Source organism: Barbatula barbatula, assembly GCF_947034865.1.
Source record: "Barbatula barbatula genome assembly, chromosome: 23".
In the NCBI taxonomy this organism is placed as follows: Eukaryota; Metazoa; Chordata; class Actinopteri; order Cypriniformes; family Nemacheilidae; genus Barbatula; species Barbatula barbatula.
In genome coordinates this window covers 14,124,187-14,151,067 of record NC_136786.1, presented here as the reverse complement: position 1 = coordinate 14,151,067, position 26,881 = coordinate 14,124,187, and the positions used below count along the sequence as shown (strand labels likewise).

The window sequence follows — 26,881 nt, the reverse complement described above, 5'->3', positions numbered from 1 at the left end:
TGTCATTTTAGGGAAAATCTTTGTAACTTTTATCTAATACTTGTAATCTTACTGTTGGATAAAATGAGAAATTGGGAGAATTTTCACAACATGGGTCAACTTCGTTCATCATTTTCACCATAATATTTTTCCAAACTGGCATGAACCGTGCTGTTAGTTACCCTACTTTTGTAAGGATGTTCTTATTGTTCTTATATATATTAATGAACTTGCCAAAAATAAAATATATGTGGAGTTAAGAAAGGCAATGACGCACGCTATCATGCGTGGTGCCATAGCAACGCTGCTGGTAATCCTTTTCAACTACAAATAAACAAGAAAAATAAATGATCAATAACATCAAGTGCAGCTGTTCTCTCAAATTGTCCTACCTTGTCAGATCTTCTCACCCTAGCCAACAAATTTATTTAATCTAAACCACATCGCCAAAATAAACGGGTAGAAGTAAAACCACGTTAATTCAATATGAGGCTTGTTTGAGATGAGCAAAATCTGCGCAGAACCGATCGCCGCGAGATGCATGCCGGTTAGAAAAGTGTCCGAGTTACGTCCGCCTTGCTCTGATGTCATGCTGACGTGTGCCAAAAAGCTCTCGCGACGGCGAGGCGGCTGAGCAGTCGGATTGAGCAGTCGAGCGCAGTTGCTCTCCTCCGACTGCGCTATTCAAAAGCATGATGGGAAACGACTGACTGAACTCATTCGTCATACTCCTGTCGGTCTGCGCACCGCATTTCTCCTCAGCACGCACACACGGGCGGTCTCGCGCAGCAGCAGCTGTTTACATATGTGAACGACTTAACTTCCTGACGACCTTCTTCAGTTTCGCAGACTGTATTGTATTGTGTCGTCCGTGCTGTTGACTTAAAAGCAATATGGGGAAATCGGTACATGAGTATCGAATGTGACTTTCGGCTGCTCATTGATGATCACATCACACCCGACAGCATTTCCGTCCGAAAGGAACTAGTTACTATGTACAAGTTAAACAGGTTGGTTTGGTGGTTTTGTAGTGTTTTAAGTGTAAAAAAACGCATGCTAAACCACGTGTTAAGTATTAACACTAATATTGCTAATGTATTACCTTCTATTCGTGATATGCGTGTTTGCTGGTTACGTTGTTAATTTCTAAGAATGTTTAGACTGAAGTAATATATAATTACTATAATTAAATGACTTAAATTCTTTATAAATTATTTACCAATATTCCTATAAGTTTGTTTCAGTCTAGACACTGATGCATATCATAATAAAGTACATAATGATTTCCTTTTTACATCAGGACACTTGATATTAGAAAAGGTTCCCTCAAAGGAATGTGATGACTGCTTTCACCTTCATTTATTGATTTACGTCATGAAGAAAAGATCCCATCAAGCACTAGATCAGGAGGATCCTCTGTGCTGCTGCGAGTATGTGGACCGTCATGGTAGGCGGAGCCACGTGGCAGCATGCTGTTGTGACTGTGAGGATTTGGATGATGCTTGTGACAGGTGAGGGAAGGGCTGTGTTATTAACACTTTCTATTCATGTAGTGGGTAACAAAAATCTGGGAAATTGTTTTTCTTTTAGGGCTATGATTTTCACTACATTATTTTGGCCTGAATAAATAATATCATATCATCTTCGTTTGTGTTTGTACTTCTTTGGCCAATGAATCACTCAAAATATTAGTGTAGCGAGGCGAAGAGTTATCAATATCACGGTTCTTGTCATTACTGGTATATTGTGACACCCCTGTTATAAATTATATTTGTATAACAATTTGAAAGTTTTGTTTAAAAAAATTCTTAGCATCACTCTCATGTAACTTCTCTGGATCGGTTCCACATTTATGGAACGATCTGCCCGCTGCTACTAGATCAGCAGATTCTGTAGCAATCTTTAAGAATCGGCTGAAATCGAATCTCTTCCGTCAACGCCTGACCGATCAGTTCTGACTTTTCTTTTCTACTCATTCTATCAAGAAAAGAAACAATAATTAGCTTTGTATACTCTGGTAGGCTATATGAGACCAGTTCTATTGCACTTATGCATTTTTTTGTCCTTATCTTGTTCCAATTGCTTCCATTGTTTACCTAATTTGTCAGTCGCTTTGTATAAAAGCGTCTGCTTAGTGACTAAATGTAATTGTTTATTAGTTGCCCTTATGAATGTGCATGGTCTGTCTTGAATTCACAAGTTTGCTTAACTAAAGTTTTTAAACAAATGTAATTTTTTTAATTGGTCTCAGATTTTTTGTGCCGACTTAAGTTCTGTACTCTCACAAAATATGTTTTCATGCTTTATCTTAAACCCAGACCCACATAGAATCTGACAGACAAAATATGTTGAATTTTCTGAGGGCACAGATTCCACACAGGCCAGCTCAAAACTCTGTTTTGTCATTTGATCTTATTAAAAAAAATATTTATTTGTCCAGGTGGATAAGGAAGGAACATCAAAAGGCAGATTCTCTGACCCGGGTGGTGGCTACCATCAATGATCGTCTGCGGGTACCGTGGATATCAGGTGCCAGACGATTTGACCTCTCGTTGATCCCTCCCCTTATACTGCTTCCTGTTTTTTTGCACATTGCATCTTGGCACTTCCTGCTGGGTATTATAGTTCTAATAACTTTACCTGTATTAGTTATTTTTTACTACTACTTCACTCACCGCAAGAAAGGACGCACGCTGTTCTTCCTCAGCCTTGCCGTATTCTCCCTCTTCTACGTGTTCTACCTCTTCATGGCTGAAGTTGTTCCTCGAGGTGATGTGAATTATATTCAAATGGGTGCCGTGACGACTGGTGTTGCTCTCACAGTCATTTCTCTCATTAACACCAAGAGGGGGCCGGGTTATGTCAGGCCACACCCAACTGAGACTCATAGTACGGTCACCTATCACAACCCACAGTCGGACATAGATGCCGCATATTTAAATGGAGCACATCAACAGGTCGTGATAGCCAATCGTGTGAGTTCTCCCGATCAGACTGGTGAATCTGGGACGGCAAGTGTGGAAACCGGGGAGGGTCAAAAGAGGAACTGGTGCTCAGTATGCAAGGTGGTGCGCCCCCCCAGAGCAGGACACTGTCGGATCTGTGGAGTCTGCATCCTACGGTTAGACCACCACTGTGTCTGGTAGGTTTCTATAAGAACACTGATTTATCCCAGAGGGTCTTGGCCTATTTTTATTTCCACATCATTAATCAAACAGCAAAGCAATGACCTAAAACTAGAGACATCTGTTATTATTTCTTATAGTAAGAAATAGTCCTGCACCATTGAAAAAGGATAAATCTTGGTGGACTCTTAAAGGAACAGTTCACCCAAAATAAAAAATTATTTCATAATTTATGAATCCTCAAAACCTATATATGATTGTTTCTTATGTGGAACACAAAAGAAGATGTGTTGTGTCGGTGATTTTGAGTTCATACAATGGAAGTTAATAGGGCCCAGTGTGGTTAGCTCACCAAAATTCTTGAATTGTTTTGTGAGGTAACATCTGAAAAGACATATCTGTATATTAAATTGCATTTCCATCAATAGATCCTCCAAAAAGTTAAACACAGCACCTTTAAAATATAATCTTTTGTGTTCTGCTGAAGATAAAAGCCATGGTGTCGTACATTATAGTAAATTCTCACCTGCATTCTCATTTAACTTTTCTTTCTTAGAACATCTATTCTCAGTGATTCAAAGAGTGTGCACAGGTGGTGTAAATGTATCTGTAATGTGTCTATCTCACCCTGAGTCTGAATATTTTATCTGCATTAGTTCTGTGCCATGTTTCTGTGTAACATATATGTGTAAGTGAATCTCCAGGTCTGAGTGTGTCTTGTTTGTCATTTTGTCTGTGTTAGGATCAACAGTTGTGTGGGACAAGCCAATCACAGCAGCTTCCTTCTGACACTCGTTCTCTTTCTGTTGACGTCACTGTACGGGATCAGTTTGGTCCTTCGGAGTGTGTGTCCCCAGCAGAGTGTGATCATCGCTCTCTTCTACTGTCCTGATGTGTACAACGAGTACAGGTGTGGATTAATGCAAGTACACACATACTCTTAAATTAGAAATGCTTTGTTTAATGAATTTATGACAGTGTGTGTAATCATCTAAAGGTCTCTATTGCTTTCAGATCATTAGTTATCCATTAATCATCTGTAAGAGCTATTTAGTATATTTGATCTATTAACTTATCTGTTTACTTTCTATTTAATGGGTTTATTGGGATTATTGGTTTCACTTATTAAAATTCCCATATTTATACTATATAAATATTTATTCTGTTATTAGTTTTAGGACAGAAAAACATACAGTTTAATATAACATTATAGATTATATTGTAATAACATGGAGATAATTTAACCTATTTGAGCACAGAATGCCACACTGACATTGATTATTTCATAGAGCCCTGTCATTGAACAAATTAAATATTTACATTACATATTTGTCGATGTAAGGTACCTCTTGTCATTTAAAACATGTATGACGTTCTCTCTTCTGCAGAACACAAAAGAAGATATTTCTATGAAATTTGGTAACCAAACAGCTCTAATCCCCCATTTACCTTCAATGTATGGACACATTGAATGGGGGTCAGTTAACAACATTCTTCAAAATATCATCTTTTGTGTTCTGTGGAGAACAGAAAGTCATACAGGTTTAAAATGACAAAAGGGTTATTAAACGATGACAGAATGTTTATTTATCTGTGAACTATTACTTTAAGATGACTGTATGAAAGGTAACCCAATAAATTCTTAATCTGAAATTGAACCTGTATACATGGAACCTTAGGGAATAATTAACCTATTTATGTCTGTGTTTGTCAGCACGGCTCTGAGTTTCACGTGTGCCTGGTACAGCAGCATTGTGACCGGAGGTCTGCTACACCTTCTGTTTCTCCAGCTTATTAACGTCAGCTACAACACGACCGAACGAGAGCTGCGTTCTCTGAGAGAGAAAACCGGAAGGACCCTCCTATGGGGTAGACAGAGTGTCTACTCTCTAGGTTTCCGTAGTAACTGGATGGAATTTTTGACCATGAGCAATGCTCTGGAGCTGCCGAACCCCAAACCAACAGACCTGGTGTAGAAAGTAAATCGTCTCAGTGGTGACTAATGGACCTTCGAGGCCCGACGGCTGAATCGCAGGGGATCCAAGTGATTGATCGCTCATATACTAATGTGAAGCATAATTTTGTGCTATTTAATCCATCTAACAGCTGTTGAAGAGTCAGTTTTATGGCTCTGAGCAACGTGGTCAAGGTCTCAACATCGGTCATAATGCTGACTATGAAATATGAGGTGAACATTTGTTTTTTGTGGACCACTAGATGGCAGTGTTGTAGTGTGCTACATTTTTACAAGTGTATTTCATGAAGTACAGGTGTGATCTGATGACAAAACCACTAAACACACATTTTGCTCAGTTTTTATTTATAACAATAATAAAATATTTGTATGTTTTGTTTATAAGCCCATTTGTTTTTGTCTGTCATTACTCATGTCATTTATCAGTCAGAAGGATAATTGTTTAACTTTTTTCATACTTTTTATTGAAAATACACATTCACAAAACCAGTACCATAGAAAGTGGCCGTAGAAAGATTAAACATATTGGAATTCTGTGTATAAAAAAAAGTGTTCTTAATATGCAATTGATATTCATTTTACATTTACTCCCAGTTTTTATTTAGCTTTTAACATTTGTCTTGGTAGTGTTGTCTTATAGTTGTGTGAATTAACATTCCATTTTAAGCCTTATTTGGTGCCTTTATAATATCATAAGTGATGCTACAGTGCATCCAAACAACTTTCCATCTCATGTAAGCCTAATGAAGGTTTTATGTTTGGGTTCGAGGGCTGTTAGAGGCCTGTTTGTCTGTGTGCTTCTTTTCATGTTGTTGTTCAACTGGGGATTCTGCACTACTTCGCATTCAGTTAAATTATGAATTAGCGCAGTAGCTAATGCATTGAAGCGGGTTTTCTTTTATTTATTTCCTTCAGAGCACAAAATCATTCTCAAGTGCTTCAAAATCCAGATGTTTATTTTCTATTTATCTCCATTATGTTCTGCTTTTAATATCATAATGCATTTCATTCAACAAGTTGTTCAATCAAACCACACCATGAACAAATAAACAACATTTAAATGTGGAAGCTCATTAAGCTTCACAGATGTTTTTAACATCTCTTGATGATGTCTTATATGAACGTGTTGTTTGACTGACAGTTGCCGTCTGAATGTTCTGGTTAAAGCTCCGCAGGGAGTCAACAGGAGAAGAGCAGAAGTCTGGCAGAATCTCTGCCACTTTACGTCTAAGTTGCTCTCTGCGAGCTTCTCTTTCCTTCTCTTCTCTTAAGACAGCTGGAAGACGCCTCCAGCCGGCAAAACATCTTTTGACTGCTTTCCTACAAAACCAAGAGAACAAAGTATAATGATATTCTTGCACTACTACTGTATATATCACTACATCTCTCTTTAAGGAAAAGTTACAAATATGACACAGACACAAACAGTGACTTCAAAGTAGACATGGTGGAGAGATACAAATGTTTACCTGGCGTTGTGCTCCTCTGCCCGCTGGTTGTTGTCCCAGGTTGTCAGTCGCTGCTCAGTGGCATGATCCACCAGAGCCATAAAGACTTTTCTTTGTGTCCGAGTTCTATAAAACCGTTCGGCTCTTGCCTCCAGTATAAACCGCATATCTTTTAACTGTGACAAGCAATGGAATCAGAGATAGACAAGGACTTTACAAGAGGTGCTTGCTAATACTACATATTGCAAGGGTTTGCTTTAACTCAAATGATTGTTTTTGTGACGTTTTACCCTTTTCCAGTTACTCATGGCCCTCTGACGCAGGATCTGCTGATATAGCTGAATAGCACGGGCTTCTCTCTCTGCATAAGCCTCATCCACAGCTTTTAACCAGGAGCAGAAGCAGCGTCTCTGAAGCGACACTGTGTAATGATCTGCCGCTCTCTGGAGGAGAGAGAGGACGCAAAGCCACCCGGAACATAAATAACCGTCTCCTTTAATTAACATTGTCATCATGTCTTACACTCTCACGGTTCATCTGGATCAATAGCAAACTTCCCTGCTGACTTCCTGTTGGTTGGCTACCTGTGTGAGGGTGTACAGATAGTGTATAGGAGAATTAACCTATATCAACTGATATAGAAATTAATTGGACTTAGTGGTTTCTTCTCGCCTGTGTATGGATCGATTTCTAAAGGGTATATAAACAATATCTGTTTCCTGTATTGCTTTAATAGGGAGTGTTTAAAAATAAACAAATTGCCAAAACCTTTTTAGGTTTTTTTAAGAATCTTTGCGCATATTTTATTCTGTACAATGACAGTCATGCCATTCAAAACCTGTATAGGGGTCCGTCAGTGGAACACAAAAGATGATCTTCTGCGAAACGTCTCGAAAAGGTGGTTTGGTGTCTATATAATGTAAGTCAAAGGGTGACAATGTTGTCTGGTTACCAACAATCTTCAAAATATCTTCTGACTTGCAGAAGAAACTCATGCAGGTTTTGAATGACATGACGATGTGTGAATAATAACAGAACAAACATTTTTGGGTGAAATATCGCATTGAGAGAAAATTGACAAGACAGCTCTATAAAAGTAGTGCACATGTTTTTATAAAACTACACAAAAGCCTTAAATTAATTATTCAGATATAAACTTCCTCTTGAGACTCAATTGCTGTGAATGAATTGTCGAGTAAGTGAATTGACCTCCGATTCCGTACAGATTCCTTTCACTGATTCAGTTTTTGAGTTCAATCTACTTTCATTCTGGTCACAACGGTTTTCATTTTAACAGCTCACTGAAGTGTATAGAATAACTTAATATTCCCTGTAGAAGACCACCTTGTGATAGCGCCACGCACATGTCGTAAGGACTATTTTAAGGTGCTTTACCGATGTTTTAACAGACACTGAACTGACATATGAACTGTCATATCTATGTGAACATCATACATAAATTCTCTTTGTGCGTTCCACATTACAAATATCAGCAAACGTGTTTAAATTGATTTTCCAATTTTTGTGTGAACTTTCTTTAAATCACTTTGTCCTTGTCCATCGTTCCCTCTCAATCATTCCTCACTCCCGAACCTCAGTAATCCGCTGTCTGTTAATTCATTTTGATAAAAGGTGGTTGGTCAGGTGGAAAGGCAACAGTATACTGTACACATCATTAAAATTTGGGAACCGGACCAAGAATTTAATACAAGGTAACAGCTGGTCTTCCTGACTGTGTGTGCGAGCTGGCTATAATTCTTCAGATGAATAATTGAGAGTGTGTCTGGAGAGCAGGTGAATGAGCTGCATTGTTACTGTAGGCCGTAAGAGAGAGTCTGTGTGTGTGTGTATGATGTTGTGCTTCAAACCTGTTTATTGATATGGCTTTGCTCCAGTACACGTTTCCATGGCGCCAGGCCTCGATGGTGTAACAGGGTTCTGAGGTAGTGCTGGGTCGCACGCTGTAACATTTCCTTTTCCTGTTCCACTCTCTTCTGCTTCTCGAGCTCTCTCTAAATCCGAACACATATGCGTTTACTTGGTGGAACGTACCATAGACTGGCGTTTCATATAATCCTCTTCTTAAATTATAACTAAACCTTTTCGCATTTGGAATGAAAGAAAAGCACACACACCATCCTCTGCTGTCTCTTCTCTTCCCTCTTTTTCTCAGTCTCCTGCTGCTTCTCCTCTTCCTCCAATCTAAGTTTTTCTTCTTCAGCCGCCTTCATTTGAGCCTAAAGGACAAAAATAGAAACAGTGGCTGTATCTCAATGTATACGTTCGTATACGACTGCGTGCATTTGCGTAGTATTTCACTTCAAACAGATATGACGTTTTGTGTAGTGATAACATAAAAGTGATAGTTCACCCAAAACTAAAAATTCTTTCATTCTTATTTACTCACGCTTGCCGTTTTAAAAGTTTTCTTCTACTACAGAACACACAAAATACTATAATAATTTGTAGAACGTTGGTAACCAAACAACATTGGCCCCCATTGACTTCCATTGTATACACACAAAACCTCATCTGACAAAATATTTTCATGTGTGTTCCACATATAAAAAAAAGAGTCATATACAGTTTTGATGAGGGTGATTAAATGTAATGAATTGTTATTTTTGAGGTGAACTATAACTTTAAGAGAACTAATGTGCCACAATATCGCTCACATTTCATCCTGCATGAGAGGACACTCTTACCAGCTTTTCTTCTTCCCTTTTTCTTCTCTGCTCCTCAATCTCTCTCCTGCGTTCTGCCCGCTGGCGTGCTCGCTCTTCCATGCCTGAAAGACAGACAGAAAGCGAGAAAGAAAAGAACATGACAGACTGAGACATCTATGGGCACTAGAATGATGACAGGTTAAATTACTGCATACAGCAGTTTTGACATCAAATCAATATCACGAGTGCCTAAAATTATTTGGATAAACATATTGTACATTTATTGTAATACAATAGTTTACTTGACCCATCAGGGCTGTTATGTTTATAACCAACTTCATAAAATTTTTACAATTACAAGAAATGTTTGGTTACACAATCCCTGTAGACAACAGACGGTGTGCCTTTGTGCCTTATGTGCCTTTGTGTTTGCTTAAAAAAAAGTTTGGATCGTATCTGAGCAAGACAATGGCTTGTTAATTCTTCAGTGTGAGAAGAATATCAGCGATCACTGCCAAGGCCCCAAGAGACTGTCCCATCGACTGCTAACGATAATATTTAACACAGAACAATTCAGCAGGAAGTCACAAGGGCTTTTGTTAACACCCACCCTCTGAAAGATATGGCTGTGTATACTATCTGAACCAACTCTCTCTGAATCTCCAACTATTTTGTTAATAACACTGACAACTGGGTTTAAACAACAATAACACTCATAGGGTTTGATACATACAAGAGCTATTGTGTGGGTGTGATATTGTTCAAGGCTTACACAACATACGCACAAGGGAAATATAAGTGTTTATTCACATCACTGAGCCTCTACGTTCAATGCATTCAGTCCGTGAGGATTTCAAACTAGGACATAGCCATGAAATGTATTTTGTATATTCGCCATAGTGACCGTTCTTCTGAGTGGTTGATTGTGTGTGTGAGACTGACCTTGTACAGGATGAGGAAGTGCAGAGCGTCCCAGAGCTGCTTTGCAGGCGGTATGGTTGGTGCCGCTTTCTCCTGAGGCAGTCTTCTGTCTGAGATCGTACAGGGCATGAATATCTTTGTGATTAATAATGCAAACATTCCTTATTTCTTATTATGTGCTTTATTCACTCTTGCTCCCGCACACTGATACAGCAACACTGTGAGCATAAGTGACCCTTTGATCAAATCTAGATGCATTAGAATGAGCATTCCCACAAACCTAAGGTGACACCTTGCTTTTTTCTTCATACTTCCTCTTCCCGCGTCTGTATCTGCATCAGGTGTAGTGCACATGCTTAAAGCTCCAGGTGGCCCAACAGTTGCCAACAGTGTCATTTTTTCCACCTCGTTTCGCAACTCTAGCATGTTCTGTCTTTGTTGCAGATGCAGAATCTGCTCCTGTTGCTCTTTCAGGAGGCGTCTTTGCTCGGCTACGGTTTGCTGCAGGGCCGCATGGCGGTGTTTGAACTGTTCACCAGTCAGTTCTGCACCTTTAGATCGGAGAGCGCTCTGCTGCTCTTTTTGCCTCTCACGGGCCTGTTGAAGCTTAGATGGCGAGAGAGCAGTGTGGTGACGCGTCACCTGCCAGGCCTGAGTTGGCAGGGCATCGGATGGGCCAGTGTTGTTAGTCAAAGTAGCTGGTGCAGCAGGTGAAATGATTTCTGAAGGTGCTGATATGTCCTGCGGGAGAAAAGTATGTTCAAAGAAACAGCTCATTCAAAAATGAAACGTCTGACATATTTTTTTGTGCAATCATTTTATCAGAATAAAAATGATCTCCTCACTTGATGACTGGTGTTCTCTGAATGAAGGAGTTTGTCAGGTGGGCTTGGTGTTGGAGGAGGTGTGGTAGTCTCTGCTCCCAATTTCCCAGAAGCCGCTGCACGTATCAGGGCAGCCATTTTGCACCTGGTTTCTTCTTGTTGTTTAAGAAGCTCCTTGCGCTCGCGTTCTACCCGACACCACACATGCCAATCACTTAGACAACGCCTCAGAAGCCTCCTGCGGTCACTGTCCACCGCCTGCTGACAGCGCCTGTGGGAATTACAGATATGATTCAAAACCAACACGATGAATTTAACCTTTTAATGGAAGATTCAAAATTTTTAGAGCCTATTTAAACTCTCAGATGGCACATCTACAGACCACATGCAGTCTGTATGCTACCTTTCTGATTCATACTTCAAATAACATTACCATAGACTTACAATATAATAAAATGTCGATGTCTGACCTTAGCAGCTCATAAAAACAACTGAACTGTGATTGATCACTTCATAAATCAATCAGACGGCTCTTTCTGTCTATATCAGTGGCGGCCGGCCAATAGAGGGCGCTAGGGCGCCGCCCCCCTTAAGCCACAAAAAAAAAAAATTAAAACAATTAAAACAAAAATAGTAATAATAATGAGAAAAACATCAGTATGTCAATATTTGTGTGTTTTAAATATGGAATGCACCCAGTAATACATGTAAAATATGATACAAAATCATATTTGCAACCTTTCCTCTGCCTGTCTGACCGCTTCATCAGCTCTGGGGCGATAGAGAAAGCGCCCCAAGGAGGCGGGTCTATGTAGCAGTTAAGCCAATTGCTAATTTAAGATATGAATGTATGACATAAAATTTAGCCAATCAGCGTTCTTAAATAGAATCCAAGAAGGGCGATCATTTTATCGCCCCAAGCCCTGATAAAATAAGGACTGGGCTCTAGGGGCGCCATTTTTACTAAACGACAATGGCGAGCGCGGACGTTACTCCTCCAAGACCCAACCCTAACTCGGTGAAATCTCTCCTCCAAGATCCGTTTGAGATGAGAACTTTGTCGGAGAAAGTTCGGGTAAAAGAGCTGGGCCCAGATCAACCTGACCTCTCAATCAAACAGCAGGCTAGCGAAAAAGGGAAGCAGTATATGCGCGGCTTCTCCCGTAGCTTCACACACACACACACACACGTTTCTTTGTATATAGTTGACCTTAGCATAAAAATCATTCAGTTATATATGGTACTCTAAAAAATGTTAATAGTGTGTTTGCTAATATTACTGTATATATGTTTTGTATCAATTAATTGTTGCAGTTCTGGAGCACATTAACAATTAGTTACATTTAGTTTGATCATAAAATACTTTATGCTATTCTTCCAGTCAAAGGTTTGAGTTCAGCCACTTGATATCCATTTCTATATTATACATCCTTTATACAGTGTAAGAATTCCTATAAACTTTATAATAATTTAATGTTATTGTCCACTTTCCACTCTGTTCTGACAGCATGCATATTGTGTTGCCTATTTACTACCAATGGCACCAACAGCCTTTCCAAAAGATGTTACTTATATGTAGAAATAGTCAATTGTTTACAAGTTCAGTTTAAATGCAAATAAAAGGCTTGTGTTTGTGCATCATGATGTTTATGTTTTTGTGTACGAATGCCTCAACTTTTTAATATTGGCATTAAATAATTACTGACTATTTCACTGAGCACTGCTGTCCTGCAGTTTGTGTTAAATTTTATTGCGATGGTTACGGAAACAAAAAAGTATGGCACAGCCCCACCGAGAATATTTTTCACCAGCCGCCACTGGTCTATATGGGTGGTTCTTCGTCAGTTCACTTCCAATGTTCACGCATATGTTATCTTACCTATGCTCCTGTCTCAGCTCTTCTTCAGTTCTCTCGGCTTCTCTCTCCTCTCTTCTGGCCCAAACCAGAGCTCGCCATGCCCGCCACGCCCTCAGCTGCCTCCTCCAATCACACAGCGCAGCTGCCTTGCCCATACGCACCCTTCTTTCCAATATCACAGAGTACCACGCAGAGAAATGCGTATGAATGCACTGTGAAAAACATACATGGAACTGGTCATAACCATGTAGGTATTTAGTAAACAGAATATAATAATTATAGTGATTTCTGAAGATCTAACTTTTAAATTGAGAAGGTTAACTTTGGCTTCAAGCTTCATCTGTCTTGGTTGAAGGTCATTGTCCCGTTTCATTTGTGTGATGGAATTGGGAGGTTTTGGAATGACAGAGCACTCAGTGGAGCCTTTTCTTTGTTTCTGAAGCCTGTCTCTCTCCCTGTTCAACACAAAGGTCGATTAATCCACAAAAGAAGGAGAAAACTATTGTTATATTGTAGAAATGTTATACATTTGTACAGTTTTGAGCTTAAAATGTTTAGAAAGGAGTAGGGATGTAACAATATGTAGGGATGTAACAATATAAAAACATCACGGTATGATAATAACTTGGCATAAAGTCCACCGTATGATATTTATTGCAATATTTAAAATGACAAATGATGACTTGGAAATCATCTTTTCTTTATTCTGTAATCATTACTGTTGCTTAGTGGTTATAGGATGAGATGGGTCAAATGACCTAAAATACTTTTTTTTTTAATAAAATAATTGCACCAGATGGACCATGCCAATGGTAACATCTATTATATTTTCGAACATTCTTTATGTTAGTCCCGGAAGACCCATCGTTTCATATTGGCATGTGACCACGATAATATTGAGACAATTTTGCTTTTTATTGTGTACAGCACTTGGGTCCACTTAGGTTTTTGTAAAATGCTTTATGAATAAAGTTTGCTTTCTTGAGATAACACAAAATCAATAATATAATTTCATCCCTAAAAGGAGTCTTTAAAATCCTTTTTTAGACCACTGTATTTTATGAACAATCAACTAATATATTAATCGAGTCTAATGCTCCTTAATAATAAGAAGTTTAAACCCAATAAAGTTTGGTTGAGTGCAAAAATTGTAGTTATACATGTTTCGCGCAAGCAGCTCCACATTCCTCTTCTCCTCCATCTCCCTCCGCAAGTAAATCATCTCCTGCTGTATCATCTCCTCCTGTTTGCGTGCCTCCCGACTCTTCCTCATCTGCCTTTTCTGTTCCAGCCGCCATGCCTCCTCTCGCGCCTCCCTCAACACTTCCTTCCCTTTGAGCATTTTTTCTCGCTCTGCATCTCTCCGTGCACGATTCTCCTTCACCTGTTTGTGGCGCATCTCTATGGTGACACTGGGGTCCCTCCATGTCTTTTTAGTTTCGTCAGAGTTCACTTTGAGATCCTCAGCCATTCCAGAGTCCAACACGTCAGTTTCCATCAGCTCCTGGAGAAAATTCTCTACCACAGAGTTCTCCTCTTCCTGTGATAGGAGAGAGTACATCTCTAAAAAGAGAGAGAATAAATGAAAGGATTTTGAGATGTTAAACAAATAAAGAAGTTTGAGTTAAAGAAAAACAAAGCAGGTAAAGCCTACATGAATACCATCAAAGTTATTATAGCTGGGCTGTGGGGTTTTAACTAATTGTTTTGTTTCTGACTTCTCCTCTTCTTCTTCCTCATCGTCCATTTCAAGCTCCAGACGTAACTTCTGGTTCATCCACTCTCTCAGAATAGACTGAGCTGTAGAATATGAAGATTAAAGGACATGAAACCACATGAATATTGTCATGATGCAAAATTCTGTCATCATTTATTCATCTTCGGGATTTGACAATTTCTTCTGAAGAAGATAAAGGTAGACAGTGGATTTGTGTGCATGTTCATGCAATGGAAATCAATGGGGGACTGTGTTGTGTAATTACAAAAGTTGTTTATAATATATATTTTGTGTGTTCTGCATAAGAAACTCAAAACAGGTTTAGAATGAAATAATTTTGTGGAGGACTGTCCCTGACTATTAATGTAAGTGCAGGATTTTAATAGGTGCACCTTCACTGTAGGCATCATCATGATCCTGTAGCTGCTCTATGCTCTGCAGTGCCACACCGTGTTTCCCACTGTGTGCTTTCTTCAAAGAAAACACCTCAGCTACGGCAAACTCTGAAGCCATTTCCACCTTCTGTGAATGATAATGTAAAAGAAACTATGATTATGAAAAGAAACAATGCAACAAATAATGGTTTGTTTTGCATAATATCATGATTTAAATGTACTTACCTTCATCCACTGCTTTATATCATCCTCATTCAGCTGCGCCTGCAACATCAGAGAGATCATTTAGCTCTGCAGACTGTATCAACTAGGTTAAACCCGCAACATATATCACTGCCTTCTCTACGGTCATAAACTCATGAGAAAATACATTTATATAAATACTATATGGCACGTCTAATCCCCGGACTAATGTCATTGTATTATCATGAACCAGTTTTATTGTGAATACACTTTTGTTTGAATGCACATATAAGATAAATCCTTCTGCTTAGTCACAGATACATTCATTGTGTGTGCATTACCAAACAAAGTGTGTATAAAATACACCTGTATAAATATTTAAAGAAATATTTTTTTAAATGTCGAAGAAACAATACCAATGCTTAGGTTATTACATATTATATGATCCAATCCCATAATATGTTAATTCAATGTTTTTCCTTAAATGTGACTACAGGTGCGTTGTGTGAAAACAAAAGTCACGAGTACCATGAGGAAATGGTCTTTACTTGCCTTATTGCTGCCTGTTTTATTCTTATTAAATGTTTTCCAACGAAATATATCCGGTCTGTGCGCCATGATCGCCAGTAGACCTTCGCCTGGGTGACAAATAAATAGTTTTCAGCCTTTACTTATCATTTTCAGTATAGATTATACAGATGTTAATTTGATCTTCCCAACAAAACACAACAGGGAAAAACTTTTTACCTTGCGATGGAATTATAGGATTTGGAGTTTGCGCAGGCATGCGCAGCATATGCGTCAAGCAATCCGGGCCGGAAAAGAACTACAACTGGTCAGAAGCTGTTTCCATGTAACCATGGAAACCGTTGCGACGCCATCATACGTTTATGAATGGGCTTGTAGCGCCAGATAAAATAAATATGTGTTAGTCTAACATCTGTTAGCTAGATAGACCGAAAATAATTATACATATCAATTAATACATGTAAGAAATCCACGACTTTGCTCTTTAGACGTAGTGACGTAGTAAATGTGAGACGCTACTCCAAGCACTACGCAGTAATTCTGCGACGGGGTTCTCACGTGTTCTGCTTTTACATTAAATAGGTAAGAGTAAGGGGATATTACAACTTTTTATTTATTTCCATATTGAATATATTTTATTTTAGACGGAGCAGAAATCATGTTGTTGGTGTAGTGTGCTCGTTGTATACTTTTATCACTCTAACATGGATAACTTTGAGAACTAGAGAGTAGTGTTTTTCTCTTTGTTTTATTATTAAATGTCTATATTTGCATTTTATAAACTCTATATGTCTCTTTAAATCAAAGCCGACAAGGGAACCGTTGTCATCTTTCTAGATCTGCATTCATTTTAAGTCAAGCCACAGTTGTACAGGTGTGATGAAGCTGGAATTGTCACGAGTGGTTCAGGGATGTCGCTTGGGTGTTTTGACTGGATTGGGGAAGACAGGGCAGCACTGCCTAGATGTGCCCGGCTGTCTCCTGTACACCCGATGTGCAACTGTACCCCATCTGACCCAGGACACATTACATACACTAAGTGATCTACCCCCAGTCACCCAAGTGACAGTGGAAAGCCTGTAAGTTATTAATATTCATCTTAATATTGATAGAGTTTTGCATATTTACAGTATTCTTCTTGCCAAAAGTAGTGGTATGTCATTTTATAATTAGTTAAAAGCTCACAGTATTTGGAAAAGTAAGACTTGCCAGACATTATGCAAAAGAGGTTGTCAACATATATTATTTAGATACTATTTTGTTTAAATTTGATTGACATATCAAGAAACTCTGAAATTAATTTAGGAATTTTGGTTTTCATTTGTTCTCTAAACAAAAAAATAAAATGTGCAGATTTTTTCTTTTAGATCAGTGTTTTTGCTTAAGGAATGAGTGATTAGGATTGTTATCATATTATTCTTGACTCTTTCCTCAGAGTCTCTGAGACTCTTTCCTCAGTACCATGAACCATTGTAAATGTAAAAAAAATCACTAACCTCACTTTTCTTAGCTTTGTATACTGTGCTAGGCTTTAATGGACTAGTTTTTGATGCACTTATGTATTTTGTTGCCTATGTTGTTATAATTGCTTCCAATGTTTCCTCAACTGTGAGTCGCTTTGGATAAAAGTATCTGCTAAATGACTAAATGTAAATGTTAATGGTTTGGACAAGTATGTTAACCTAAACTATTGAATCTTCAAATAGATTTCTGCTTGATTGTTTTTCAGTGCAGAGCATCAGGAGGTGCTTGAAGAATTTAAAGAGGGTGTCAGAAAATTCGCAGGTTAGCAGTTTACTCTTATTATTTCTGTAGCTAGTTGGTATGTGTTTGAACTTACTTTAAGTCTATCAGTGATTTTAAACGTCTAAATTGACTGCAGACAGTAAGCAATGTTTCATGGGGACAAAGAAATGTCCCCACAAGGTCACACAATTACTGGTATGTGGGCACATATTTGGTCCCCACGCTGTAGGGTTTACCAGGACACACATAGACATATATACATATGTGTGTGTGTATATTATACATTTATAATAATGATCATTGGCCATTGTTAAATGCATAAGATAGAGCCCAATTCCACTTAGTGTTGCTTGTATACGTTTAACAATATCTCAAATGCTATGTAACTGAATAAAAATGGTGATTAAATAATTTCGTGGAAAAATACCTTGTTAACCAGTCAACTTTGCAGTGGAGCATTGTTTCAGTGTAACTTCTTTCTTGCTTTAACGACCTCTTTTTCTCAATGACTATTAATTGACTTCCTACAAATCAAAAATGTGTTAATGTTTGGGTATATGTTACGGATACATTTTTTTAAATAGGTTATCCTTTTATACCCATAATGGAAAGGTCTCTGACATCTGTTTCAGTTGTTGACTTCAGCAGTTCAACAACAAAATTACAGATGTAATCGCATTCAGAGCATAACATTCAGAAGCCCTGAAAATAGTTCAGAAAATGTCTTGAGGCAGCAACTTGGGTCCTATGGTTAATTACGAAGAGGAAACCTGGGCAAAAAAACAAGTGCTGTTGCTCACTTTTGTTATTTTTTTCATATAATCATTAAGCTCCATGTAGCCATTAGCTCTTGACTTTTTATACAAGCTTACTAATCTTATGCACTAAAGTTAAATCAGTTTGGACGCGCTATGCAAATGTGCACTTTTGCCCTCGACAGCACTCATCGGTGCCCCAATTTTTTGTATAATCTCCATATAAATGCATTTTCATTTCTTGCAAAGAGCAAGTTAATTTGCCAGTAAACAGTGTTGTTATAATGAGCAAGTGTTCCGCCTGATTGCATATGACTGTACTAAGACATTCCAGCACTAAGCGTTTGTAAAATATATTTTACATTTATATTTTGTCATTTAGCAGACACTTTTATCCAAAGCGACTTACAAAGAATTCTGGGAGCTATAAGCGATATATCATAAAGGAGCCAAAATACAATAGGTGCTACTACAAAGTTACTAGTTTCAACAAAAGCTAGAGCACTACCTGTTGAGAGAAAGAGGGTTAGTGTACATTAAATATATATCTTTTTTTTTCATTTGTCTGTCAAGTATTCACAGAAGAGATGGGTTTTAAGTAGTTTTTTGAAGGTTGTGAGAGATGTGGTTGACCGGACCGAGTTAGAAAGAATGTTCCACCATTATGGATTCTTACAATCTTAGAAATCTTCTATTTATATGTTAATGTTTGTTGGTTAGAGTTGTGCTAGTTATGGTTGATCAACTGTTGCATCAAAATAATTCATTTGATGATGTCTTTATGCAGGTCTTCATAATACTGTGCTCTTCTCCTCTCTGCATGATTCTGTGAACCCCAACCCTGCCGGGCACGTCACCAACAAGGTCAGAGAACCGTGTCTTAAAATAATTTTGGGTAGAATATGTGTCCCTTTTTTGTCAGGCGGTCTTATAGCTAATGATATAAGACCTGTTAAAAGGGCGTGTGTTGGTTTAACAGACAGTGTCTGTGTGGGGAAGCGGTGGCCGGATAGAGCTGACAGCGACCCGGTACATGGCAATTCAGGCAGCTATCCAGCCCGACTGCTATCAGAGCATGGCAGAAGGAGAGACCTGGCAGGCCAATTCATCTCGCAAGAGAGTCCGTAAAGCAGTGGACCGAACTCTGGCACATTTGGATGACTGTCTGATGTTGCACCAGAAGACCCAGGTCTGTGCACTAAAGCACCGGCTCAAATGAGTCCTGAATACTTTCTCAAATTCTTTGGCTGCACGGAGAAATGACATATACAACACCAGTCACAAGACAGAGTCATTCATTTTGTATTTGTAGTGAATTATTGCAATTACGCTCATTGTTTTGACATTTTACTTAAAGGAGCCGTGTGAAATTTTTTTGAGGAACTTGAGAGAGAAAAACAATATAATATACTTAACTATGCTTTCAGAGGTGTGTGAAGACACTACATAATGAAGTGTTATGTTTTATTAACTTAGAATGAGCTATTTCTATCTACATACAGCGCGGGGCTCCTTGCCATAAACAGACAAACTGCTCTACAGACGAATTTCATAAATATGTTATATCCTTACGCAAAGAAACGAAAACGTGACGACATCTTTGTCTGGCACAGCCATAGTGCTTCGAAAGGGAGGGCTGGAGTGAGCCTTTGGTTGCAATTCTCAACCTGACCACTAGAAATTTCATAAAATGAAATATCAGCAGATTAGAATTCTGCATTTAAAATGAGGTGATTCTGTTAAATATCATAAAGTATTTTTTACCTTGTTTTTACAGGTATTCGTAAACTCTGTCTTTGTTCGCAGGAATTAAAGCAGGCTGAAATATTTGGAGTTGTGGAAGGTGGAGATATAATGGAGGAGAGGCTCCGCTCCGCTCGAGAGACTGCAAAGCGTCCTGTGGGCGGATTTGTCCTAGATGGATTTCATTCGGCTGCCATGAACCAGGACGTGAGGGGTCAGTTGATTCAGGCGATAACTGCAGAGCTTCCACATGAAAAGCCAAGGTAAGCCACACGCACAGGCTTACCTCAGATAGAAATTGGATGGATATATCTCCTTTTGTATTACCTTCTTGATATGCACCTCTGATTCTAAGCAACCATAGAAACGCTTCATCCCTCCTAAAGAAATAGTAACCACCTCCCCCTACTGGGGAACTGGGAGTGATGGAGTTGTTTTGAGAAGAAAGTTCATCTGAGTAACGACTGATTTCTGTCATTTTTCCAGTCTCAGACGGTTACTCAAATGTTCAAGAATGACAAAAAACATGCAAGAGACCATTAGTGGAGAAATGCTAATTTAAACATGTCTCACTATTTTATGTTTTGTATTAATTGCAGGGCTTTCAACTTTAGGATAAAAACTCTTTTAACTTGTGGTTAATGCATCTTCTCACTTTGGCTCATGTGGGGTAAATGGCAGGTTCGAGTTCTCATCGCATTCACTCTCTCCCGTTGATTTGTTGTCTTAAAAAGGTTGTCAATATTGACAGTTTTAATCTCTTTTTTATCTGTCAGTCTGTACAGTTGTACATGCCACAATGTATTAGTGAGCTCAATTTGATTTGCTTTGATATCTAATATTTGTTATCTGAGATTTATTTATTTGTTTCACGGTATGATTCAGTCGATAAGGTTATGAAGTAGCTCTGGATCTGCATTGAACAGAACCGCACAAAAAATGCAGATCTACTGGCTTTGTATAAATACTTAATGATTTACCCTGGGCTGAACCCAGTTTTGATTTATCACTTGAGTTCAGTGTAATCTGTCTTTCTGGGACACTCTGGGAAAAGTATTCCCGAAGCAACAGCAAAAATGCATTGTAAGATCCCAAGCTTCAGAGTTGCTTCCGAACTGTACACAATAGCATAATGATCTTTCTCGTTATGGCATCACAATGGAGCAGTCCATTATATACAAATCAGTTGTGTATAGTGCTGTTGGAAACGAGTTAATATAAATTGCTTGTCTGCTGCTGTCATATAATCAGAAATTATAAATAAAAAAATGTGTATTTATTCTATATACAGTATACATAAAAAACAACATTTTGTGGATCACAGAGGACAAAATGCTAAAGTATGATGCGACATCTTCAAAGGGATTGTTCATTAGACATTAACCGTTGAACAATATTGTAAAACAGCTTTGTAACACGTTTGCTTAGTAATATTTAGGCCTGTCACGATATCAGATTCAAATTTTGGCCAAAAAATGTCATGATAACAATATTATGCATCTTTAATTTAGTTTATTTTCCATTCAGTCTTATATGTGGTCAAAGAATCACACTAAAAATACAAGTGTATGCTGTACAATACATGATATATGTGTAATGAACACGATATTAATAATGTGTTTTAATATCACGATTAATGTCAATTAATCAACAATGGTATGTTGTGACACCCCCAGCTTTAACAAACATCATTTAGAATTTGGTGTATTGACAGATGTGTTTTCTCTGTGTGTATGTGGGTGCCAGGCTGATTTTGGGGGTCGGTTGTCCTGACGAGGTTATCAGCTGTGCTGAAGCAGGAGTTGACCTGTTTGAAAGCTTCTTCCCCTTCCAAGTGACCGAACGAGGCTGTGCATTGAACTTCAACTTCACTATTAATCCCGACCCTGAGACGGCAGGTACATCATCACGTACAGGTGTGGAGAAGTCAGTGGTCATAATAGTGGACATTACAAATCTGAAGAATCACATGCTGGAATGTCTCCTGCATCTTGAGACAACACAATGACACTGATATATTTTTAGATATGTCAGGGCGAGTTATTTACTATTACTCAATAGGGAAAACACTGACTGCACTGTAACACGCCGACAGCGTCCGCCAAATAGGCCTACGTAAAGTTACATTCACCATGTTTTTGACTTTGAGATCCTGTAAGCCTGTGATCGATAAAGGTGCTGCTTTTTTCCGCAACAATATAAATTAAAGATTTTTCGAGTTTTAGCCGCTACTGCTTTGCCAGTAGGGACAAGAACAAAATAAAGACCAGCATGTGAGTTGATTTTTCACACTGTGTGTTGGTGCAGGTGGGAGGCCTTCTCAAAGCTGTCGCAGATAATTCAGTTTGAGTTTAGAGATTTTTGGAGAGATTGTGTGTTTGTTCAGGCTCCATTCAAATTAAATAATTGGATTGTTAGAGAGAATTACAGCCCTTGGCAACAGGCTTGCTGTCTTTACTTCGAGAAACACAAATTTGTACCTCATTATGGTTTGCAAAGTTTAAATACGCCTTTTACTTTTCTTTGAGAATAGATAAAGCATATGTCCCTTAAGTATCCAGATCAAGAGGCATGGTATATTCACTGTTGGAAATAAATAATTGATTTGTGTTCTGTGGTGCGCAGTGGTCTGTTCTGAGAGCGAGGTAATCGATGTGTTAGGATGGTAATAGAGCTCAGGAAAAGCACTTGCAGAATGAAGGAAGAAGGGTGATATCCCCATAGCCAATTAGAGAGCGCTGCGGGGGAAACAGTGATAGCCTCATTCCTATCTGCCTCCTGTCACGGCAGGTTACAGGTGTACAGATCCACACTACTATTGTTCTTTTTTGCTTACTTTTTTCATGTGAATTGCAATGAAAGGGATACTCCAGCCCAGAATCAACATTTTCACATGTTTTACTCACCCTCAATGCATCCTAACTGAATTAGACTTTCTTCTTGAAGAAAATTGCAGTCAGAGTTATAATACCACGTTTCATATTTCTGCCAAGCGGTTGAATGGGAGGCAATTTTTTGAAGCTCCAAAAAGTGCATCCACGAATCAAAGAACTGCTCGACCTCGGCCGTAACAGTTTATGCATTTCTCATGTTAATCTTGAGTACTTACAGAATTGTATAGCACCCTCCAAATATAGAGGCTTTAGTTCGATAAGAAATTAGGAAACAGAGTTTCATGTTTGAAAAAATCTTTCCGAATCCTAGACAAACGCTGGGGGAGTGTATCTAGCACAGAAAAACTACGTCATACGTCCAACTCGTTGACTCAAGCATGAGAAGACAGCACATTTAACATTGTAGGGAAATAAGAATGCATGAAACACCGTGTCACATCCCCTTTAACAAAGGTCTTCTGAAGTGAATCAATGCGTTTGTTTAAGAGAAATATCCATGTCGTTAAAGTCCGAGTAAAGTGACGTAGTAGGAAAAAAATTCAGATTTCTCCTCACCCGGTCTTTAATGTCAAACTTCCTTTAACTCTCTGCTGCGCGTGAACCAGAGGCTTGTCTTTTCCGGCAAATGATGCAGACATGTCGTAAATTCTGTTTTCTTCCTCTGTGCGGGAGCTTTCGTCACTGTCATTTGCCGGAAAAACAAGCCTCTGGTTTACACGCAGACGAGAGATAATGGAAGCTAGACGTTAATGTTAGTTGCGTTGTATATATGGATATGTCTCTTAAACAACCACATAGATTCTCTTCAGAAGACCTTTTTTAAGACCACGGAGCCGTGTCAAGCAGTTCTTTGATCGATGGATGCACTTTTTGGAGCTTTCACAACCATTCTACGATACGTGGAATAATATATATGACTGCATGGGATTAGCATTAGGATGCCCTGAGGGTGAGTCAAATATGGGGAAATGTGGTTTCTCGACTGGAAGTATCTCTTTAAAACGTGTAATGTACAATATATAGCAGTAATATAATTTATTGTGATATATAATTGAACCTAATCTTTGAGTTTTAGGATTAAATCACAAAAGATGGCATAATTCATTGCCTTTGGTGTATGAGTATTACACATTGATGGGATTTGAATCGAGATTAATAGTTATTCATTTATGTATGTGTGGCACAGTGCTGGAACTAAATGGAGAGACGCCCGCTGTCACAAAGCCGAGCAAAAATGGAGATGAAAATATGACGCCTTTCGAAATCAATCTCAAGGATAAAAGGTTTGTGTGTATGAAGGCAGACAAATACATGCCCCTTAACCTCCATACAGCTCCGCTGTTATTGCATGAGGGTTGCTAATTCTCATGCCTCACTATCTCATTCACCCCAGCTGTTAGGTAAAAAGAATGAATGCAAAATGGCAATAAATTAATGCGCATGAATACAACATTGCCTCCATCACTGGAGTCAGATTAGATTAGTGGTTGAAGGGTTGAAAGATATTAAAAAGGATATTTACAGCACTCCCATGCATCTAAACAAGTACTTAATAAAACCGTCTATGTACTCTCACCCGTGTGTAAAAATCGCATTTGTAACATTGCATTTAACGTTTTAGGTATCAGGATGATTTTCGTCCACTTGTGGAGGGATGTGACTGCTACTGTTGTCAGAAGCACATGAGGGCGTATGTCCATCATTTACTGGTGACCAATGAGCTGCTCGCCGGCGTTTTGCTCATGCTGCACAATATGGCACACTACCTCGGCTTCTTCAAAGCGCTGCGGGAGGCAATCGCCAACGACCGTCTGCAGGACTTTAAAAATAGAGTTCTCAGTTGCAGAGATGTGTAATTCAAGTGATTGAAGGACATGGGGCCAGAAGAACTTCTATTTCTATGAGTGCTCTGATTTCAGATTATGCATGTTTACGTGAATATAAAGCTGAATTCTCATGCACATGCCCTTGGCATGTAATATGCAGTGATCTGAGTAATAGTGCACTATTCCCCTGGCTCATTTCAGAGGGAGCATATAGATTTGGATTTGCCATTCGTTTTACTACTGAACAAATTTACCTAGGAGGGGTATTGATACAAGAGAAATTACCTTTTTAATAGGGTAGTTCACTCCCTATAGCTCTCTTATCACTCAGTACATTTTCTTATTGTTGTATTTCTGCATAATTTACTTTATTATGTTTGTTAAATAATACCCTTTTATACATCATGCATTGTTTTCAAACAGTATTGTGAAACATAACAGGTTTACTTACCAAGTTACCATAATGGCAGATTTGGGCATTTTAATATTTCTTTTATCACAATGCACATGTAGCTCACTGTTTGTAGAGACGTATAAGGTACCATTTGTACTGTTTCTTCCTGCGTTGTTTGGTATTTATATTCCTCACACAACTCCACAATAAATGATGAATCTGATGAGAGATTTTGCTCCTGATTCAGAGTGAATGTAAGACTGCATTGCCTTCAAGCGCAAACCTAAGCATGGATAGGAGATTAAATGATGATGGTGATAAATATTAAATATTGCAGCGTATGATTACTGCTGTTTTATTCATATCAATTCTTGCATTTTTGCTTTAATGACATCATGCACTTGATCTGTTATGTACTTAACACGTTCCAAAACATCTTACTGCCAGTAGGTTTCAAATTTTCAATGTTGTGGTCCAGAGTTTTGCTTCTAGTAAACGTATGCGTGGGACAATTTTATATGTGTATTCACTTTTGAGCATTAGTTGTGTGTGTGTGTGTGTGATGTAGTGCTCTAGGAGTGGCAGCAGGTTGCATTTCCATTTAAAATGTCACCTGACACTTTCTCAGCAGGTGGGTTCTTCCACATGTTTTGCCCAATTACCTTTTCCGCCGGAAGAGATTGTTAAAGAAAGTCCCTGGATGACTTTCCCATGTGCTTGATTCTCCTAGCTCAACTTCTAAAGTTATATGTATGGGGTCAGCCGTTGCAAGAGCTATATCTATGTCTGGTGAAAAATCTAGACATTAGCAGTAGTTTGTTTAAACCAAAACGCCCTCTTAAATAAGTTTGTGGAATTTTGTCTGAAAATGTTGTTTTGTTCTGAATAATGGCATGTTGCGTTGGGACAAGTCACTATTGGGTGCCACATTAGTGGAAATATTACATTAAGTTAAATGTGTGACATCAGACTCTGTGTCAAGTTTAGGAATAACGGAGAAGAGCAGACTTGTAAGCAACTAACAGCCTTTGTGTCATTAAATGAAGATTTACTTCATTTAGCCTCTTGGTGTTTCGCTTTCACGAACCTTTGTTATTGATGCCTTTCATTCTTTATAACCTTGCTTTATTCATATTCTTGCATCTGATCTACAGTATTTATGCACACATGAGTGCTTGAAATTACTTAGAAAACCCACACTTGACTAACACACACTTTTCCTTACAGATTTCTGATTGCAATGGATTTATGTTTTCTTTTTAGACCCAAGGTGATATTTAATAAAACTTTCTCAAGTATGCACATTGAATGAATGACGTGCTGGTGATGGCATTAAGGTATCAGTCCAGCAGCATCTCAACACATTTGAATTTCCCTCTGGATCTATTGGATCTCAGATGTCAGTGATCTGACACAGTACTTGAAATGTCTCAGTAATGCTGTTCTGTGCTGTATAATATGAATTTTTATTTCAGCTGAATGTCATAGGGGTTCCTTGCCTGTTTTACATTAAAAGAAGAGGGACAACTATATCAGTGGAAGGTCATTCTTGTGAGAGAACTTGACGTTTTCTTCCCTTTAACAGTCTGTTAAATCCTTTTTAAGGTTGAATCCTCTTTCGTTAATGGCGCTCAACAAGTATTGTCAAGTTAATTGATATTGACAGACTTATTCAATAGTTCATAGCCTAAAATCTAGTTTTTCATTTTTTTTAAATATGTCAAAGCATTCTGGGAGCTGGTCAGTTTGTTGTAAGACCTAGAACAAGTTATTAAAGACATCTGAAATCCCAAAACAAAATTTAAACAAGGATGCTGAACAGATGGACACTTATTATTGCTCTTCTCAGAAATAAATGGCAATGCTAGTTCCAAGGGGCTTTAGCATTATATATTTTCTCAAGC

At 38.5% G+C, this 26,881-nt stretch overlaps 3 protein-coding genes across 7 annotated transcripts; 2 read left to right on the top strand and 1 right to left on the bottom strand.

The window, feature by feature from the left end:
- The first annotated feature begins 557 nt into the window (after positions 1-557).
- Positions 558-6,199, top strand: zdhhc23b (zDHHC palmitoyltransferase 23b). Of its 2 annotated transcripts, XM_079487647.1 has the most exons (6): positions 734-989; positions 1,280-1,490; positions 2,420-2,508; positions 2,629-3,121; positions 3,847-4,014; positions 4,819-6,167. In XM_079487647.1, the coding sequence occupies exons 2-6, from the start codon at positions 1,354-1,356 to the stop codon at positions 5,078-5,080; spliced, it is 1,149 nt and encodes a 382-aa protein (XP_079343773.1). In that variant the 5' UTR covers positions 734-989; positions 1,280-1,353; the 3' UTR covers positions 5,081-6,167. The 2 variants fall into 2 exon arrangements, with proteins under 2 accessions (XP_079343772.1, XP_079343773.1); XM_079487646.1 differs by having other exon boundaries at positions 558-989; positions 2,420-3,121; positions 4,819-6,199.
- Positions 6,016-16,166, bottom strand: ccdc191 (coiled-coil domain containing 191). Its single transcript, XM_079487645.1, has 17 exons — positions 15,839-16,166; positions 15,644-15,729; positions 15,134-15,172; positions 14,906-15,035; positions 14,459-14,596; positions 13,957-14,359; positions 13,098-13,251; positions 12,818-13,008; positions 10,960-11,209; positions 10,395-10,855; positions 10,136-10,224; positions 9,233-9,315; positions 8,663-8,764; positions 8,396-8,539; positions 6,818-6,970; positions 6,549-6,703; positions 6,016-6,399 (listed from the first exon to the last, which is right to left on the bottom strand). The coding sequence occupies exons 1-17, from the start codon at positions 15,885-15,887 to the stop codon at positions 6,153-6,155; spliced, it is 2,874 nt and encodes a 957-aa protein (XP_079343771.1). The 5' UTR covers positions 15,888-16,166; the 3' UTR covers positions 6,016-6,152.
- On the top strand, positions 15,947-25,493 carry qtrt2 (queuine tRNA-ribosyltransferase accessory subunit 2). Of its 4 annotated transcripts, none has more exons than XM_079487649.1 (9): positions 15,947-16,201; positions 16,427-16,698; positions 17,349-17,404; positions 18,908-18,984; positions 19,100-19,309; positions 19,927-20,126; positions 21,610-21,779; positions 23,944-24,040; positions 24,379-25,493. In XM_079487649.1, exons 2-9 carry the CDS (start codon positions 16,499-16,501, stop codon positions 24,611-24,613), a joined length of 1,245 nt encoding a protein of 414 aa, XP_079343775.1. In that variant the 5' UTR covers positions 15,947-16,201; positions 16,427-16,498; the 3' UTR covers positions 24,614-25,493. The 4 variants fall into 4 exon arrangements, with proteins under 4 accessions (XP_079343775.1, XP_079343778.1, XP_079343777.1 ...); XM_079487652.1 differs by having other exon boundaries at positions 15,948-16,201; positions 16,457-16,698; positions 21,610-21,761; positions 24,379-25,492; XM_079487651.1 differs by having other exon boundaries at positions 15,948-16,201; positions 21,610-21,761; positions 24,379-25,492.
- The last annotated feature ends 1,388 nt before the right edge of the window (positions 25,494-26,881 follow it).